At 44.6% G+C, this 16,012-nt stretch overlaps 1 protein-coding gene across 2 annotated transcripts in view; it reads right to left on the bottom strand.

Moving 5' to 3' along the window:
- The window catches only part of GPR39 (G protein-coupled receptor 39), a 263,994-nt gene that overhangs the window by 187,962 nt on the left and 60,020 nt on the right, over nucleotides 1-16,012 (bottom strand). Inside the window, exons 1-2 of one of the 2 annotated variants that reach the window (XM_074335463.1) lie at nucleotides 12,343-12,426; nucleotides 10,776-11,742 (exon numbers count right to left, since the gene is read on the bottom strand). In XM_074335463.1, the coding sequence (XP_074191564.1) occupies nucleotides 10,776-11,631 (856 nt within the window). In that variant the 5' untranslated portion in view covers nucleotides 11,632-11,742; nucleotides 12,343-12,426. Of the gene's footprint in view, nucleotides 1-10,775; nucleotides 11,743-12,342; nucleotides 12,427-16,012 lie in introns of those variants that run through there. The other variant, XM_074335467.1, reaches the window with a different exon arrangement.

Genomic DNA, 16,012 nt, shown 5'->3' with positions numbered 1-16,012 from the left:
GTATCCTGGATTCCAGAAACCTAGCTGGCAGGACACAAACAGCAAATTCTGAATTCCCAAACAACAGTATAAAAGTCCAGCGAAAATTCCATGTTGCCCTGGAGCTCGGAAAACTTCCTAATCACCACGCACTTAGAAGGTGCTCACTACATGGTTGGTGAATCAAGAAACGGCTGGTCCATGGGTGCAGTTCTTGGAAGGTGGGGCTTTTCAAAGAGAAAGTTCCAGAGATCGGGCCTTTCTTGGAAGATGTAACTAAGGCAGGACATATGTTTACCTTGCAACCACCCCCTTATTAGAGTTAAGAGAATGTATTCGTTTTCTACTGCTACATTAAAATAATACAAATTTAGTGGCTTAAAACAAGATCTATTTATTAGCTCACAGCTCTGTAGATCAGAACTCCAGGTACAGCAGGGCTGGGATCCCTGCTCCGGATGTCAAGGTGTTGAGGCTTTAGGGGAATCCGCCTTTCAGCTCATTGTGGTGCTCCCTCCCTTACTGGCTCTCAGCTCCTAGGGGCTATATCCCCCACCAGTGGTCCCCTCAACCTCCAAAGCCAGCAACGGAGAATGTCTCCCCCATAAAGCCCCTCTTATGCTTTCAATCTCCGACTTCCCCTGTCTTTGACCTCTAGACCCAGATTTAAAGGATCATATGACTTGATTAAGCTCACACAGAAAACCTACCTAGTGTAAGGTGAACTGAATTGGTGCCTAAATTACTTCTGTAAAGTCCCTTCACTGTAACACCTCAACTGTTTGAATGAGTAAGTGGGAGCATGTGTGTGTACACACGGCTCAGGAATTTGGGGAGCCGCCTCAGATTTCTGCATAGAGCTAAAGTGACTTTCTGAGGATCAGAATTTGTATGGTTGCCCTCTTTTCCAGGAGCAGCAGCCACTGTATAGGATTTCAATCCCTGAACCTACTAAACCGTGCACAGCCACTGTGTCCCCAGCCCTGGAGGTGAACAAGATAGAAGAAGTATGAGCATACAAGGTCCCTGATCTCAGGAAGCTCCAAGGATAGTCAGGGAGACAACGTCTGTGCCCCCATCTGAGAAATGACAAAGACGGCTCATCATTTGTGGGAAGAACAGTGTAGGACGGCTCTGAGGAAGAAGTGGGGACTTGAAATTATCACTGAGGAATGAGCAGGCCATTGCACAATAGACATAAGTTAGAGCTACTCTGACCAGTTCAGGTCCCTGAAGCTGCCTTCTGACCAGACCCTAAGCAATACTGGGGCAGCTGGGGCTTTTGTGCAGGAAACACATGAGGAGCTAAATGGAAGCAGAGGCACTCTCTGGCCAGGGAGGGCTTCGACAGCAGCAAAGCTTAGGAAAACCGAGCATCAGAGGTCGGGCTAATGGCAGGAGGAACTAACGGGCCTCAGCTGCTCTGCCAAAACGCGTCTCCACATAGGGTTGTCTCTTTTTCACTCTGGGAACATGACCAGGACTGAATTTTGACTCAAATTACAAGGTCCCAGGGGCAGCACCAAAATTTACCTGTGCTGCTTTACTTCTGAAGACCCTTCAGTGGATTCCAAGGAGAAATTTCAAGACCTTGAGCTTTGGTCTTGTCTGAATTGGCTGCGTGGTGGCAGAGCTGACCCGACGGGCTGGGCTCGTGACACACGAAAGGGAGAGTACAGAGCTAAGCAATCCTTGTTCACCCTTCAGAAAGCCTGGCTTTCAAGACAACTATCTAGCTAAAGGGGTCAAGAAATCCAGCATTTGGACTCAAAATAGGTCCTCTGTACTAGGCAGTACCTGTTTTTGCCTTGCCTGAGCTGACAAGCCTCATGGCTTAGACTTGTGGGCAATGGCTGCAAGTAAATGCAATTTACGGGGGAAATAAACACATACTAGTTGAATGTTTTCAAAATATTGCACCCACTGCATCCTCTATCCATTACCCTGAGTACCCCCTTGTTAGCAAGTGGCAAAAGGGCCTGCTAAGCAATAATTTTTAGAGTTGTCTCCTTGCATTAACATCCTGTGAAACCGTTTAACAAGAATTGTTAAATACCACCCCAATCACTTTCATTTCATGGTTACTTCTGGCAGGTACACACGGTAAAAGCTGATATTCGGGGGCTGATTAACACAGACTTTTCCTTTGCTCAAGGGAGATAAAATTTTAAGTGTCCTCTATGATGGCTTGACTTTTCAGAGGCCTGGAAGGAACCAGATTCCTTTCCAAGAGAGTGTCTTTAGGTCGGAGTAGCCAGAAAATTTCTGAGGAATGATAACTTCTATAGGGAGGATCGCCCAAGGGAAAACAGAACATCATTTCCCAATTCCAAGTTGAGTCTCCCTCATTTATTTATTCAGTCAACAAATATTCATTGAACGTCTGCTGCATGCCAGGCACTGTACTAGAATGGAGGTACAGTGTTAGGGAGCTAAATTCCCTCAAGGAATTAAAAGGAAGACAGACATCAATCAAATGATCTCACAATAAAATGTAAAATTATAACTGTGACTCTTGTTTCAAGGGAGGATTAATCAAGTCAGAGAGGATGGGCCAGACATTCCAAGGTTGATCTAAAGATGTTAACTTGGTGAAGGGGCTGGAGGGAGGCCAGGAGGTAGGAGAGAGCCTAGCCACAGACCGTGGGAGGAATTGAAGGGGGCCAGTGGGGCAGAGCCATTGAGGAGTATTATGGACTGAAATGTGTCCCCCCACACACATTCATATGTTGAAGCCCCCAATGTGACAATATTTGGAGATAGGGCCTTCGGGGAGGGAATAAAGGTTAAATGAAGTCATAGGGTAGGGCCCGAATCCAACAGGACTGGTGTCCTTATCAGAAAAGGAAGAGATTTCTCTCTTGGAGTGTGCACAGAGGAAGGGCCATGCCAGGACTCAGGGAGAAGGCTGCTATCTGCAAAACAAGGAAGACGTCTCACTAGGAACCAACCCTGCCGGCACCTTAATCTCAGATTTCTAGCCTCCAGAACAGTGAGAAAATAAATGCCACTTGTTGATGTTGAAGCCACTCGGTCTGTGGTATTTTTTTATGTCAGGCCAAGCAGATTAACATAAGGGAGAACTTCTCTGGATAAAGTTGAAGAGGCAGCCAACCATGCGGGGTCTTATGGTGAGGATTTGGACCCTTGACATAAGAGCTATTGGGAAGCCACAGACGGGCTTGGATTTGTTGGGTTGTGGATAGGGCCATCACTGAGATCCCAGTGGCTGCAGCATGAAGAACAGCCTGGACAAGGCAAGAATAGATGCAGACATTCCTCCAGTGGTGACATGTCAAGTTTAGGTCCCTCACGTAGAGAGCAGACTCGCTGGATGCAAAGAAAGGTATTCCAGGAGCCTGAGGTCTTTGAAGGTCCTCAGAAAGGAAAGTGCCCACTAGAGAGGAGGTCCCAGGTGAGGCTGAACATATCTGTTTACAAGAACTTACAGCAGCAACGATGACCAGTCTTCTCTCCGGTGCTCAGTAAGTAGCCAAGGAGTAGAGGTAGAGAGTCAGTTGGATGGTCTCAGGGTGGGAGATCAGCAGAGAAGGAGAGCAGAAGGAAAAGGCAGTAGAGATGGCAGTGTCATTCAATGGGTAGACCAGGGGACCTTGTCTACTGGGGCAGAATGGGGTTCCTTGATTCCCAATTCAATATTCTTCCTCTGTGCTGTCTCTGCTCGCAAATGGCTTTTATTCTGAATGGTTTTAGCATTAATAAGCCGAATGCTTTGCTCAGCTGAGACCTCTGCTGCCTTGCTACACTTTGGCAGCCCCCATGAGGCATGCAACTAAGACAGATGAACAGACTTGCTAATGAATGGGGACTGGGATTCCAATATTCCCTTGCACGGGAACTATGCATCTCTCCAGCACAGAAATGAAATCTTCGAGACAGCCTGATTATAAAAATAAAGCAGCATTATTATGTTTGTCTGCCAGGCTGATCACAGGACACTTGCAATTTATGACAGATAGCACAAATAGAAAAACAAGCATGAAATACCACTTATTACAGCCACTTCTACCTCAGTAAAGGGAAGAAAAGAACACAGGTGATAGCCTGAATATTTGAGGCAAAACTTTTTCCTGACATAGCCAAACATTTGAGTCAAAATAATATACCAAATAAGTCACTAATTTAATTTTGGTACTATTTCCCTGAGAGACTGAATTGGCATACCTCTTTATACCACAGAAAAAGCTTTTGCTAAGAAAATTAATGACATAAACACGATTATAAGACCAATATTTAAACTAATCCAACAACTATTTAAAAATTCTTCTGGCATTTTAGAAGCATTTAAAGGCATCCATTTCCATGTAATCAGTGGATATACACTAGGGTAGAGAGATTGATTTTTCAGTTAATTTTATTTTGGGGTGCAGAATTTCATGAAGTCAGTGAACGGGAGCTGGAGAAACACATGAAACAGATGCCAACCTACTCACAATGGAAGGTCTGGCCAAATCAGACCAGTCAATCCTGAAAGAATGAAAAATGACAAGAATGATGCCAGGACAAGTGTTTCAGTGACGGTGATTCAAAGAGCAAAGGATCAGGAGAAGGCCTTGGAAGAAAGCCCTCCACATCACCTTGCTGAGAGGATCAGACACAAAGGCCATCATACAGTTTCATCAGAAAAAGTATGCCCTCAAAAAAGCCACACTTGTTTCATTCTGAAAAATTATTATAAGAATTAACATATAATTATAACCCATTTGACAAAATATAAGACAAATTTCTTTTCATAATTTTCACTTTTGTTTTTCACAGTGAAGTCCCAGTCAAGCCTCTTTTCATATGAAATGTTGGGCTCCATTTTAAGGAACTAACTAAGAGTTCTTGTCAGATACTGATTGTCCCCAGATAAACAAGACTCACTATCAACATCAGTTCTTTTTCTCCCTCCCCCATCACTCCCCCATTCGCTCTGTCTCTCTCTCTCCATGGTGCACATACATATACACATGACTTGACATCTAACTCTGGGGTCAAAAAACCTACAGCGTGGTATTCTGATCTCCTCCCTCCTGGCCCACCCCAACTTTCTTTTTGAAGTTGTCCAGTTACAGCAGCAACTCTCAACCATCTTTTTCCATCCAAGTACACATGAGGAGCAGCCAAAACAGCTCAGTTGGGAGCGTGTAAGAGTGAAGATCAAATATACATGATGGGTGATGTCCACATTCAAGATTTCCCCCCAGGAGCTCCCCAAATCGACGTGTAATTCCTGCCACTACATGCAACTGCTTCCCTTTCCCTCCAACTCTGGAGAGCAAATCAGGATGCAAAAGAGTGTAATTATTATAGAGTCCTCAGTCTTCTATGATGTTTCTTTAATTTCATAATTTCACAATTACCTGTAAAACGTTTTTATGGTAACTACAGTTGACAGCCAATCACTGCCGCACAGATCTCCTGGAAGTAGCTGTGACCTAGTCCTCATCACCTCATGTTCTTGAAAGCTAGTAATTAAAACGACAGTAGATTCCTTTTAGTTTTTAGCACTTTACTAGAAATTTTAATAAATGTAATTAAGCATTCTTGATTAATTTAACTTTTTAATTTTGTATGTATACGCTAAGGTAATTTAATATGTGTCACACATACACAAGTTGATAATATTCTGTACAGATTTTCCACCAGCTATACACCAAGGAATTTTGACGGTTCAGGTAGCCCAAGTTTATTGTTACGTCAATAACTAAATGTTGTTTTTATTGATGACTGACTTTTCTTTTAACTCAATGACATCACATTTCTGAGTTTTTCTTCTGATAGCCCCACTTCTTTCTCACTGACATTTCTGTTTCACCATCTACTCTCTGTCCCTTGGACATATATTTAAGTTCTTGAAACTGTTGCATCTCTGATAAAATGGGACTGAATCTGGTGCCCTCATCAATGAGTGGATATGAGCATAACTGTCTTGCACAGAGACTATGTTCGGTAAATTGTGGCTGTTATTATTGCTCATTAGCATTTTCTCTTAATATTTATTTCTGTAAATGCTCAATATTCTTTTATATTTTAATCTTTAAAGAGACTGCTTTTGTTAGATCGTTATAGCTGTTACAATGTTACCACAAATGTAGCAACTTAAAACAATATATATATATTTATTATCCTCTGGAGGTCAGATGTCCAAAATTGGTTTTATTGAGCTAATATCAGTGGATTAGCAGGGTTGTATTCCTATCTGGAGGTCCTAGGGGGAAATCTATTTCCTTACCTTGTCCAGCTTCTAGAGACCACTTACCTTTCTTTCTTTCTTTCTTCCTTCCTTCCTTCCTTCCTTCCTTCCTTCCTTCCTTCCTTCCTTCTTTCTTTCTTTCTTTCCTTCTTTCCTTCCTTCCTTCCCTCTCTCTCTCCCTCCTCCCTCCCTCTCTCCTTCCCTCCCTCTTTCCTTCCCTTCCTCTCTCTCTCTCTCTTTCATTCTTAATAACTGATAGTTTGTACGTCTTCTTTCTCTTCACCTTTTTCATCCATCCCCCAAACCCCTTCTCCTCTAGCAATGATCAGTTTGTTTGTTCTCTGTTCCTCTGAGTCTGTTACTGTTTTGTTTGTTCATTTATTTGTTCTTTAGATTCCAAATATAAATGAGATCATCAGGTATTTGTCTTTCTCTGTCTGACTTACTCCACTCGGCACAATACTGTCAAGGTCCACCCATGTTGTTGCAAACAGCAAGATTTCATTCTTTTTATGGCTGAGTAAAATTCTATTTATATGCTCATATGTACCACATCCATTCATCAATCTATGGACACCTAGGTTGCTTCCATGTCTTAGCTATTGAAAACAATGCTGCAGTGAACATAGTGGTGTATATATTCAAATTATTGTTTTCGTTTTCTTTGAAGTGGAATTACTGCATCGTATGGTAGTTCTATTTTTAATTTTTTCCAGGAACCTCCATACTCTTTTCCACAGTGGCTGCACCAATTTACAACCCCAAAAGAAAAATACAGTATACTTCTTTTAAACTACTTTTGCTCCACTTTGAGTGGGTGACATCTAACAGCAAGCCACATGGGCAATGACACAAATATTGGTGTCCATGGACCTGAATGCCCCATGCACTGAAATCAGCTCCAAGGGAGAGTTGAGAAAGATAAGATGGAAGGTCTGGAGAAGCCTGTTGAAAAAAAGGCCCATTTTGCATATCCTCAACAACTGTAGAATAAAAAGCCAAATGCACCAGTTGCTTTCTCCAGAAGAGGCAAATATTCTGACCAGCAACCTATTCTGTCATCAGACAAGTATTACCATGACCATATTAGCCATAACCTTGCAAAAGGTAATAAGTCTAGCACTAATTTCTTATTGAGCTGCCAAGAGTTATGAAGAAACACTTGTCTTTCCAGGAATGTACACTTTTATGTTTTGTTTTCTCCTGCAAATTGCTTGAGAGCTAGGAGGCATCCCAGCATCTTTCTCTCCCAGAGTTCCCAATTTGTTTTCATTATTCACCAGCCCAGCACCTCAACTAGACTGAGACACAGTTGCAAAAGATGTAGGAAGGAAATTAATATTTTCTACATAGACTTCCTTATCTCGGGTAGATTTATGAATTTCGTTTCTGTTATGCAGAAATTAGCATTCTTACAACAAGGGGGGAAATCCTTAATTGTTTTTTTATTGCCTCAAGAGCTCCAAAGACATCTTGTGCTATGTCATCATTTACATTTCACATTAAATGCAAAGTGTTTGAAATGAACAAATATTTGTTTTAATTTGATACATCTGTTAGCTGAAATGCTGAAACGACAGCTAACTCACTATATTAAATTCAGCAATTTGTAAACAATTTATATATTCATTTGTTCTGGGTTAAAAATGCCCCAAAGCTTAAGTTTTATGAAACCCACAAAGTAAATTGCATTGTATTAATCTGATGGATGCAGGCCATGATTTCTTCCTCTTCACTCCATTAATTTATTTCCTAATTTGAGTTAATTAGTGAGGTTCCTATTTTTAAAAGCTCTTTAAATTCACTGGGAGAGTGGCACATTTACAAGAATTGCTTTGAAAACCTACTGCAGAGGAAATGGGCTAAATACAAACGGTAAATTTCTCTGAGACGTTATCATACTTTGAGCACCTGATTGCCACTCAACAAGCTTTATGCCTGGAACACAGTGGGTGATGAATACACCGTTGTTACAAGAAAGAGGGAGAGAACTAGACGTAAGGAATGAGAGCAGCTTCAAGAACAAACTCATTCCAGACGATAATTGTGTGAGCTATCTTCCAGGTCCTATTCATCTCTAAATAAAAGCTGTGGCGTTCTGATTTTATGCTTCAAAATGGAGACGACTTTAAGTTGGAACAATATCCCGCAGGAAGAAAAGAGACATCTATGCGGGGAAAAACAAAAAGTCACAAAGGCTGGTCCAATAGAGAACAAAGAGAAATCAATAATCAATTACTTTTCCTTGGTTCAATTCAGCCGCAATATTACTAAATTAGAGTAGGAGGTAGGTGCCCTGAACTAAAAAAAAAAAGGGATAGGGGAAGGAAATTCATTCACACTGAGGTATAAACTACTGCTAAAAGTTTAAGATATGCTTAAGGGTGTTTGGGAGAAGAGAGAACTAGCCTTTCCACAGATGTTCAAGCGTTAAGCAAATGCAATGTTCATTCCTTCCTGGAATATTTTGGGCAGCAGCCATTTGAGTGAGAGACAGTGAGTTGGGTTATGGGCCCTTCCAAAGTCTCCAGAGAAAGTTGTCTTCTTACTCCAATTTCCAGAAAGGTTGGCCCTGGGAGGCAGCAACACCACCAGCCTAATCTAGGTAGCACCTTCCTTGGCAAAGTCCTGCTTTATTTCATTTTTCCCTTCACCAGGAGCCTGTGAAAGCCACAGACAGCCAATCACTTCCCTTCCCTGAAAAGCAAAGAGAGAATCTGGGAGCTACACTTACAAGGTGTGACCAAACAATACAGTGAATGTTTAAATTAAAAAAATTATTACAGTAAAAGGCACATTGCCATTAATCCCCCTCAAAATACTCCCCCTCTCTTCGAACACACTTGTCCCATCATTCTTGCCACTTTCTGAAGCAGCTCTGGAAGTCCTCTTTTGTAAGAGTCTTTACTTCATCCTCCATCATGACAATGCTCTGTGTCACACATCACTTCTGGTATATGGCAATTTCAGTCAAATAAAAACCTTACGGTGTGTCCTCATCTACCTTATTCACCAGATCTGGCACCGTGAGACTTCTGGCTCTTCCCCAAAGTCATAATGATTCAGGACATCGAGGCAGCCAACACAGCACAACTAAAGACACTCATGAAAGAGGTCTTCCAGAACTGCTTCAGAAAGTGGCAAGAATGATGGGATGAGTGTGTTCGAAGCGACAGGGGGTATTTTGGGGGTATTAATGGCAATGCGTCTTTTACTGTAATAATTTTTTTTTTTACTTAAACATTCACCATATTGTTTGATCATACCTCGTATGTGCATTTGAACTAGGTCTTCTCTTCTGTAAGCCTCAAGTTCCTCCTCTATAAAATGGAAATGTAAATGACCTAACACAGCCGCTGATGCAAAGGAGGCATCCAAAAATTACAAACTCCCTCCTTTCATTTTGCACAGACACAAAGTCAAGTCAGTTGTATGAACACACCAGAAGCCAGAGTCAGGGCTGGGACAAGACTAGGCTCTTTCCATCTCTTCAATTGCCTTCAATTTTCTTTTCATGCCAAACTCTTGGTCCTGGAACCTGTTGCTCAGGTTTCCCACACCAAAACAAACAGTACCATGATTTATTCCTTCTCCTGACTCCACACTGAAAAGGGGAGAGGGCAGAGAGGAAACATTTGTTACATTGACTCCCCCGTGACACTGACACACCCACATCTTTTTCTTGTTTCTGCTAAAAAAAATATTTTTTAATAGCTTCTCTCGCACAAACATTGCGTCTCCATTGAAGCCCCATCTCTCAGAGGGCAGCAACCAGACCCCTCTTCTGAAGGCTTGGGGTTCTGCAGATGGTGGGCTCCTTCCTTCCTGACAGAAGGGCCTGACTTTAAATATTTGCATCACAACAAAATTTGGAAAATGAAGAGCTTTCTCTCATGGGAATTGGGTATTTTAGATGATCAACCAAGTCCCAGGAATCTGTGAAGCCAGATTTTCTCGATCACACAAACACGGGGTGGCCCTGCCATGTTTCTCTTCTCAGATGAGGGGCAGACCAACCACAGCAGAAACTCAGGCCTCACCCTGGGGAGAGCTGTCTGAGAGCTGCAGTTTCTTAAGATTAGGTAGATCACTCTGGGGAAATAAAACAGCAGCTTGGAGAGTGTGTATTCTAACAGCCTTGCTTCTCCAAAGGAGAAGAAAAACAGACAAACAAACGAAAACAAAATCTAACTGCCTGAGAAGGGTTCTCCAAGGTAAAGGCAGGCTCAAAATATCCACAGTACTTGACCTTTCTCAAAGGAGTTCCACCTCTTCCTCATTACATAATTTGACCCACCCCTTTCCCTGTATTATTATCCCCATTTTATCCAAGAGTCGCTGGAGGTCCCAAAGGTGCCATTCTGGAATATACCCAGACCTTCTGACTTCTGGTCTAGTGCTGTTTTCACCATAACCTTAATCCTCAAAACAGACAGAAGAAACAACAAGAGACTCAGATCAATGCCTGTTCTGCCTCAAGAACTTAAGTTTACACTTTGAAGGCAAGACGTCGTGTTAAGAAGGCCACAGGGAGTCGCCGGGTGGGGTGGGGTGGGGGTGGGGTGTGCTCCCAGGCTGCCCTCCACCCAGGACTCACTCAGGAAGAGGATGGTCTGCCTCCTGGCTGCGCGGCTCTCCTGGCTCTCGGACTTCCTCAGCTGCTCCTGCTGCCCCTTGCAGTCCAGGGTGCCCTGCTTGCTCCTCTTGAGCACCTGCATCATATTCCAGCACATGAAGGTCACGGTAACCAGGACCACGAGGTAGACCACAAAGGCGCTGAAGATGCTGGACTGGAACACGGTCCAGCGGCTGGACAGGTTGGTACAGATGGACATGTTGGAGGTCTCTGGTTGCTCGTGGTGGCGGGTGAGCGAGTGGTTGCAAGAGAGACCCCGGTGACTGTGCACGTGCACCAGGGGGTACTCAATTCCCATGGCGAAAAGCAAAGGCAGCGCCACCAGGGTGGAGGCGATCCAGACGAAGCCAATCAGCAGCTTCACCTGGCGGGGCCCCGACACGGCCTTATACCGGAAGGGGTGGCAGATGGCGACGTAGCGCTCGAAGCTGAGCGTAAGCACGTGCAACAACGTGGCGTAGCTGCAGGTCTCGAAGAGGAAATTGTGAAGCTTACAGGACAGGGCGGAGCTGGGCGTTGTCAGGGGGTTCCAGATGATGCTGTAGAACTCCATGGGCATGCCAATGAGGAAGACCAAGATGTCCGAGCAAGCCAGACTCACCATGTGATCCGTCACCTCCTTCTGCAGGTAGCCCTTCTTCTGCAGCACCTGGGTGACCCGAATGGTGACACTGTTCCCCAGGATGCCCATCACGAAGATGACCAGGTTTACCAGGATGAGACTGATTTTGATCCAGGTGGCCACCTCGAATTCGGGGACATGGCTGTGATCGATAACATTGGAGCAGTCACTGCCGAGGCCTCCGGGTGACGCCATCAGGAAGAAAGCCACAAACCACCAGGACCCAAGATCTTAATGTATTTCCTCTCAGTGGAGCCCAGAGTTCTTGGCTACAACTCAGCAGGGTTTTTTCTCACTGGCGCTTACCTGGAAAAGGTAACTTAGTACTTCAGGTGCTTTCATGGAAACTTCCTGGAGCAGCCCAACCTGGCAGAGGCCCCGGACGTGCCTAGGGGTGGAGTTTTGGGGCGTGTGTAAGAGTGAGGCGGGGAGAGCGCAAAGGAAGGAGGTTCTAACCTCTCCTGGCAGGCAGGGAGCCCCACAGCCCCCAGCACGCCGGCCCTTCTCGGTGCCCTAGGAGCGCTTCGCCCTGCAGCCCTCCGCTCCCCTCCCGGCACTTGCCTGCCCCAACCCACCCTCCAGGAGCAATCTCGTGTGCGCTGCTGGAGGCTGGTGGTCAGAGATCAATTATTAACCACCTCTAACTGTTCTCAGCGGCCGTCTGCTCAGATCTTGGCTCGGGAGCACCGAGCGACGGTGGCCCCACCTCCCCCGCCGCCTACGCCGCGACCGCCGAGCCAGCGGTGGCCCGCTGCCCAGACGCGCATCCCAGGAGTCAGAGCCAGTTGGAGTGCGCTCCCGGGCTTGGCGTCCAGGACCGAGGCTGGGAAAGACAAACTTCCCTTCTCCTGCCCTGCCCCCACTGCCACAGCTGCACTGGGGTTCCTTCCAAAGTTGGGCCACCACCTGTTTAGGTGCGGCTGGACCCCGGCGCCCGCCTCAGTCGCTGGCCAGTTGTCCGGGTTGCCCTTGGAGGAGGCAGCAAGCGCTCGCCTCCTTAGTGCCCTGCCTCCTCCTTCCGGGCAATGGGGTGTTTGCAGTGAATGGCTGGGCTGAGCGCTGCCTGGAGCCGCTGCCTCAGGAAGTCCGCCCAAAGCAAGCTAATAATTCTAAAAGCCCTGCGTTTTCATGTTCCGCACGTGGCTCTGCCTCGCCTTCCTGCTGAGGGATTCAAGGAGAGCTGGGTTCCTCCTTTCAGTTTCACTCCACAGCTCAGGCCCTTCTCCCGACAGCAGCGGGAAGTCTTTAATTGGGGTCATGCATATGGCTAAGGATGCCACAATGGTCCAGGGTGCCGCTGCTGGGGACCGGTCCACCGGAGGGAGTGCAGCCAGGAAGTCAAGGATAGCAGAATTAGGTTGCAGGGCAGTCCCTGCAGGGCCACAGAGTGAAAATGGCATTAAGGATCACGGCATTTTCCTTCTCTTCAGAGAGAGGAAAACCTCTGATGGGCCCATTTTCATCTTCTATTTCCAAAATCATAGGGAGTGGTGGGGAGAGGAGTAGGGAGGCTGTCCTATGCATTGCAGAATGCTTAACACCTACATGACCCCCTACCCCCATTGTCATAGCTAAAATGTCTGCAGATGTTGCCAAATGTCTTCTTAGGGGCCAAAATGGGCTCAGGTGGAGAACCACCGCCTTGAAGGAAGGCAATAGATCCCTATGATCTGCCCATGGTAAGGGCCTTGCATGAGGCCTATGCTAAAAAAAAGTCCTTAAATTATCAAAACCACTCCCCTCCTCATGATGTGACCATTGTAAAGATGAAGACACTGGGGTGTCCAAAGGACAGGTGCTTCCCCAAGGCCATAATACAGTGAGTGAGAGACTTGAAATTAACCCAGACTGTCAAACCCTGAGTCTACACTCCTGACAGGGAGGGAATTCTGGGAGCACAGTGGGTGCTCAGGAAATGAATCCTGAATGATGCACAAAAAGATATAGGGACTGTATTCTGAACCCAACCCCAGACACATGGTCTGAGGACCTCAGGGAAAAATTTTTTTTTCCCTCTTTCTCTGTTTGTTCTCTCTGTTAAATTACAAGCTCCAAGGCCAAGAACTATATCTTTTCCCTCTCTGACACCTGTCCACATCACCCTAAATAGTATGTTTTGCCAGAGCCCTCCCCCACCCTCATGTGTGCTATTTGACCTACTTACTGGCTGGGAAACTCCTAACTCATTTCTTTATTGGTGAAGGGCACTTACCTAAAGGACCTGGAGGGCCATATAGCTATCTCACAAAGCTCACGGGGCAAGCATGGACTCTCAGGGCTTCATAGCCACAGTTTAGCATCTTGAATGGACTCCTCTCCAAAAGACCGTCCATGGTTCTCCCATCCCAGAGCTATTGAGAAGGTGGTCTAGGAAGACACACATCCCAGCCTGCCACCACCACCACCAGCACCACCACCACCACCAGCACCAGCACCAACACCAGCAGCAGCATACACACACACACTGATTGGCCCCTGCCCACTTCTTTCATCTCTATAGGAAATAAGCTGGGAGTCTCACAAGTATTCCTCAGCCATAGATACTTCCTTTGAAATCCTCTTGGTCATTTCATTCTCTGAGCCCCTATTACATGAGCCCCTATTACAGCCCCTATTTCAATCCTCACAAGGCTACAAGGTGGACATTATTACCCCATTTTACAGATGAGGAAATTAAGGACCAGGATAATTAAGTTACCGACCATAAAGGGTCAGACGCAGGATTCAAACTCAGATCCATGTGGCACTAAAGCACTTTCTACTCTGGGCTGCTGTCCCTCTGTGTAGGACAAGACTGTGCCAGGTGGAATAGTAGAACTTTGGGGAGACAAATTTTTTTTTAAGTCACCTGCACTGATGTTTTTCCTCTCCCCAGCTGTAGCACGCCAGTTATTCCACAATATATTTGATAAATCCAATTTGTTCTGCTCAGACAAGATTTCCATCATTGTCCAATTGCTTTCATCAAAAAATTTTCCCCAAAGTGTGAACAAAGATTACAAACGTGTAGCCAAACACTGAAAATCAAGCTAATTAAAATTCACTCCTTACAGTAGAGATGGAAAAATGCATTTTGAACAAAGGTCCAAGAGAATTAAATTTTCATTTCACCTTTGCTTTTTCTAAGACTAATTAAAAACTGTTTAATGTGCTCTCATTTGTTGATAACAGACTGGTATAACACCTGGCCTAGATCTATGTAATCTGGATTTTTTTAATTAGCATATTGTATAAAGAAAGGAAAGAAAATTGAAAGGAAAAAATACTTTAGGTACCCTTTGATTTCAGCTCTACTCGGGTCACTCTAGGGTCCACACAAATTTATATTCACATTTGACACATTCTTGGTGACCTTTAAGGTCATCTAGGCTAGTGGCTTTCATACATTTTTTAATACTAAATCTCATCTTTAAAATAAAATCTTGGGCCCCCCCGGTGGCTCAGGCGGTTAGAGCTCCATGCTCCTAACTCTGAAGGCTGCCGGTTCGATTCCCACATGGGCCAGTGGGCTCTCAACCACAAGGTTGCCAGTTCAATCCCTCAAGTCCCACAAGGGATGGTGGGCTCCGCGCCTGCAATTAAGATTGAACACGGCACTTTGAGCTGAGCTGCCGCTGCTGAGTTCCCGGATGGCTCAGTTGATTGGAGCACATCCTTTCAACCACAAGGTTGCCAGTTCGATTCCTCGACTCCCGCAAGGGATGGTGGGCAGTGCCCCCTGCAACTAAAATTGAACATGGCACCTTGAGCTGAGCTGCCGCTGAGCTCCCAGATGGCTCAGTTGGTTGGAATGCGTCCTCTCAACCACAAGGTTGCCGGTTCGACTCCCGCAAGGGATGGTGGGCTGTGCCCCCTGCAACTAGAAAACGGCAACTGGACCTGGAGCTGAGCTGCGCACTCCACAACTAAGACTGAAAGAACAACTTGAAGCTGAACGGCACCCTCCATAACAAAGATTCAAAGGACAACAACTTGACTTGGAAAAAATAAAAAAGGCCTGGAAGTACACACTGTTCCCCAATAAAGTCCTGTTCCCCTTAAAATAATAATAAAATCTTACACTGGCACCCAATGTGAAAAAAAAAGTAAATACACACACACTTACACATACATATATATTATATTTTTATATACATGCATATACATATATATTATATTTTTGTAAATTTAAATTTATTTTGTATGCTCAAATTGTTAACATTTACTCATTTAAGGTAAATCAACAATTTTTACCCTAAAAAGTGAACAATACCTTGTTTACAAAGGTTAATGGTAAAATCTTAGTGACTATGCAGTAAGCTACAAAGAAAACTTCAATAATTTTCAAAAATAATAAAGTGTCAGTAACTTTACTTATAATGCCATATAACTAAAAATTAATCACAGAAGCAACAAACTGAAACATCAACTTTTTTAATCTCTCTGGAACAATTCTTGATCAAAGAAAAAACCAAAACTAAAACTGCAAAATATCCGGTAAATAACGACCACAGAAATACTGCATATCAGTATTGTGGGAAATAGCTAAAGGAGTCCTCAGAAAATGTTCATTGCCCTAAATATTTATTCTATTAAA

Source organism: Rhinolophus sinicus, linkage group LG01 (assembly GCF_036562045.2).
Source record: "Rhinolophus sinicus isolate RSC01 linkage group LG01, ASM3656204v1, whole genome shotgun sequence".
Taxonomy (NCBI): Eukaryota; Metazoa; Chordata; class Mammalia; order Chiroptera; family Rhinolophidae; genus Rhinolophus; species Rhinolophus sinicus.
Note: the sequence above shows the minus strand (reverse complement) of the source record. Positions and strands in the feature narration are given on the sequence as shown.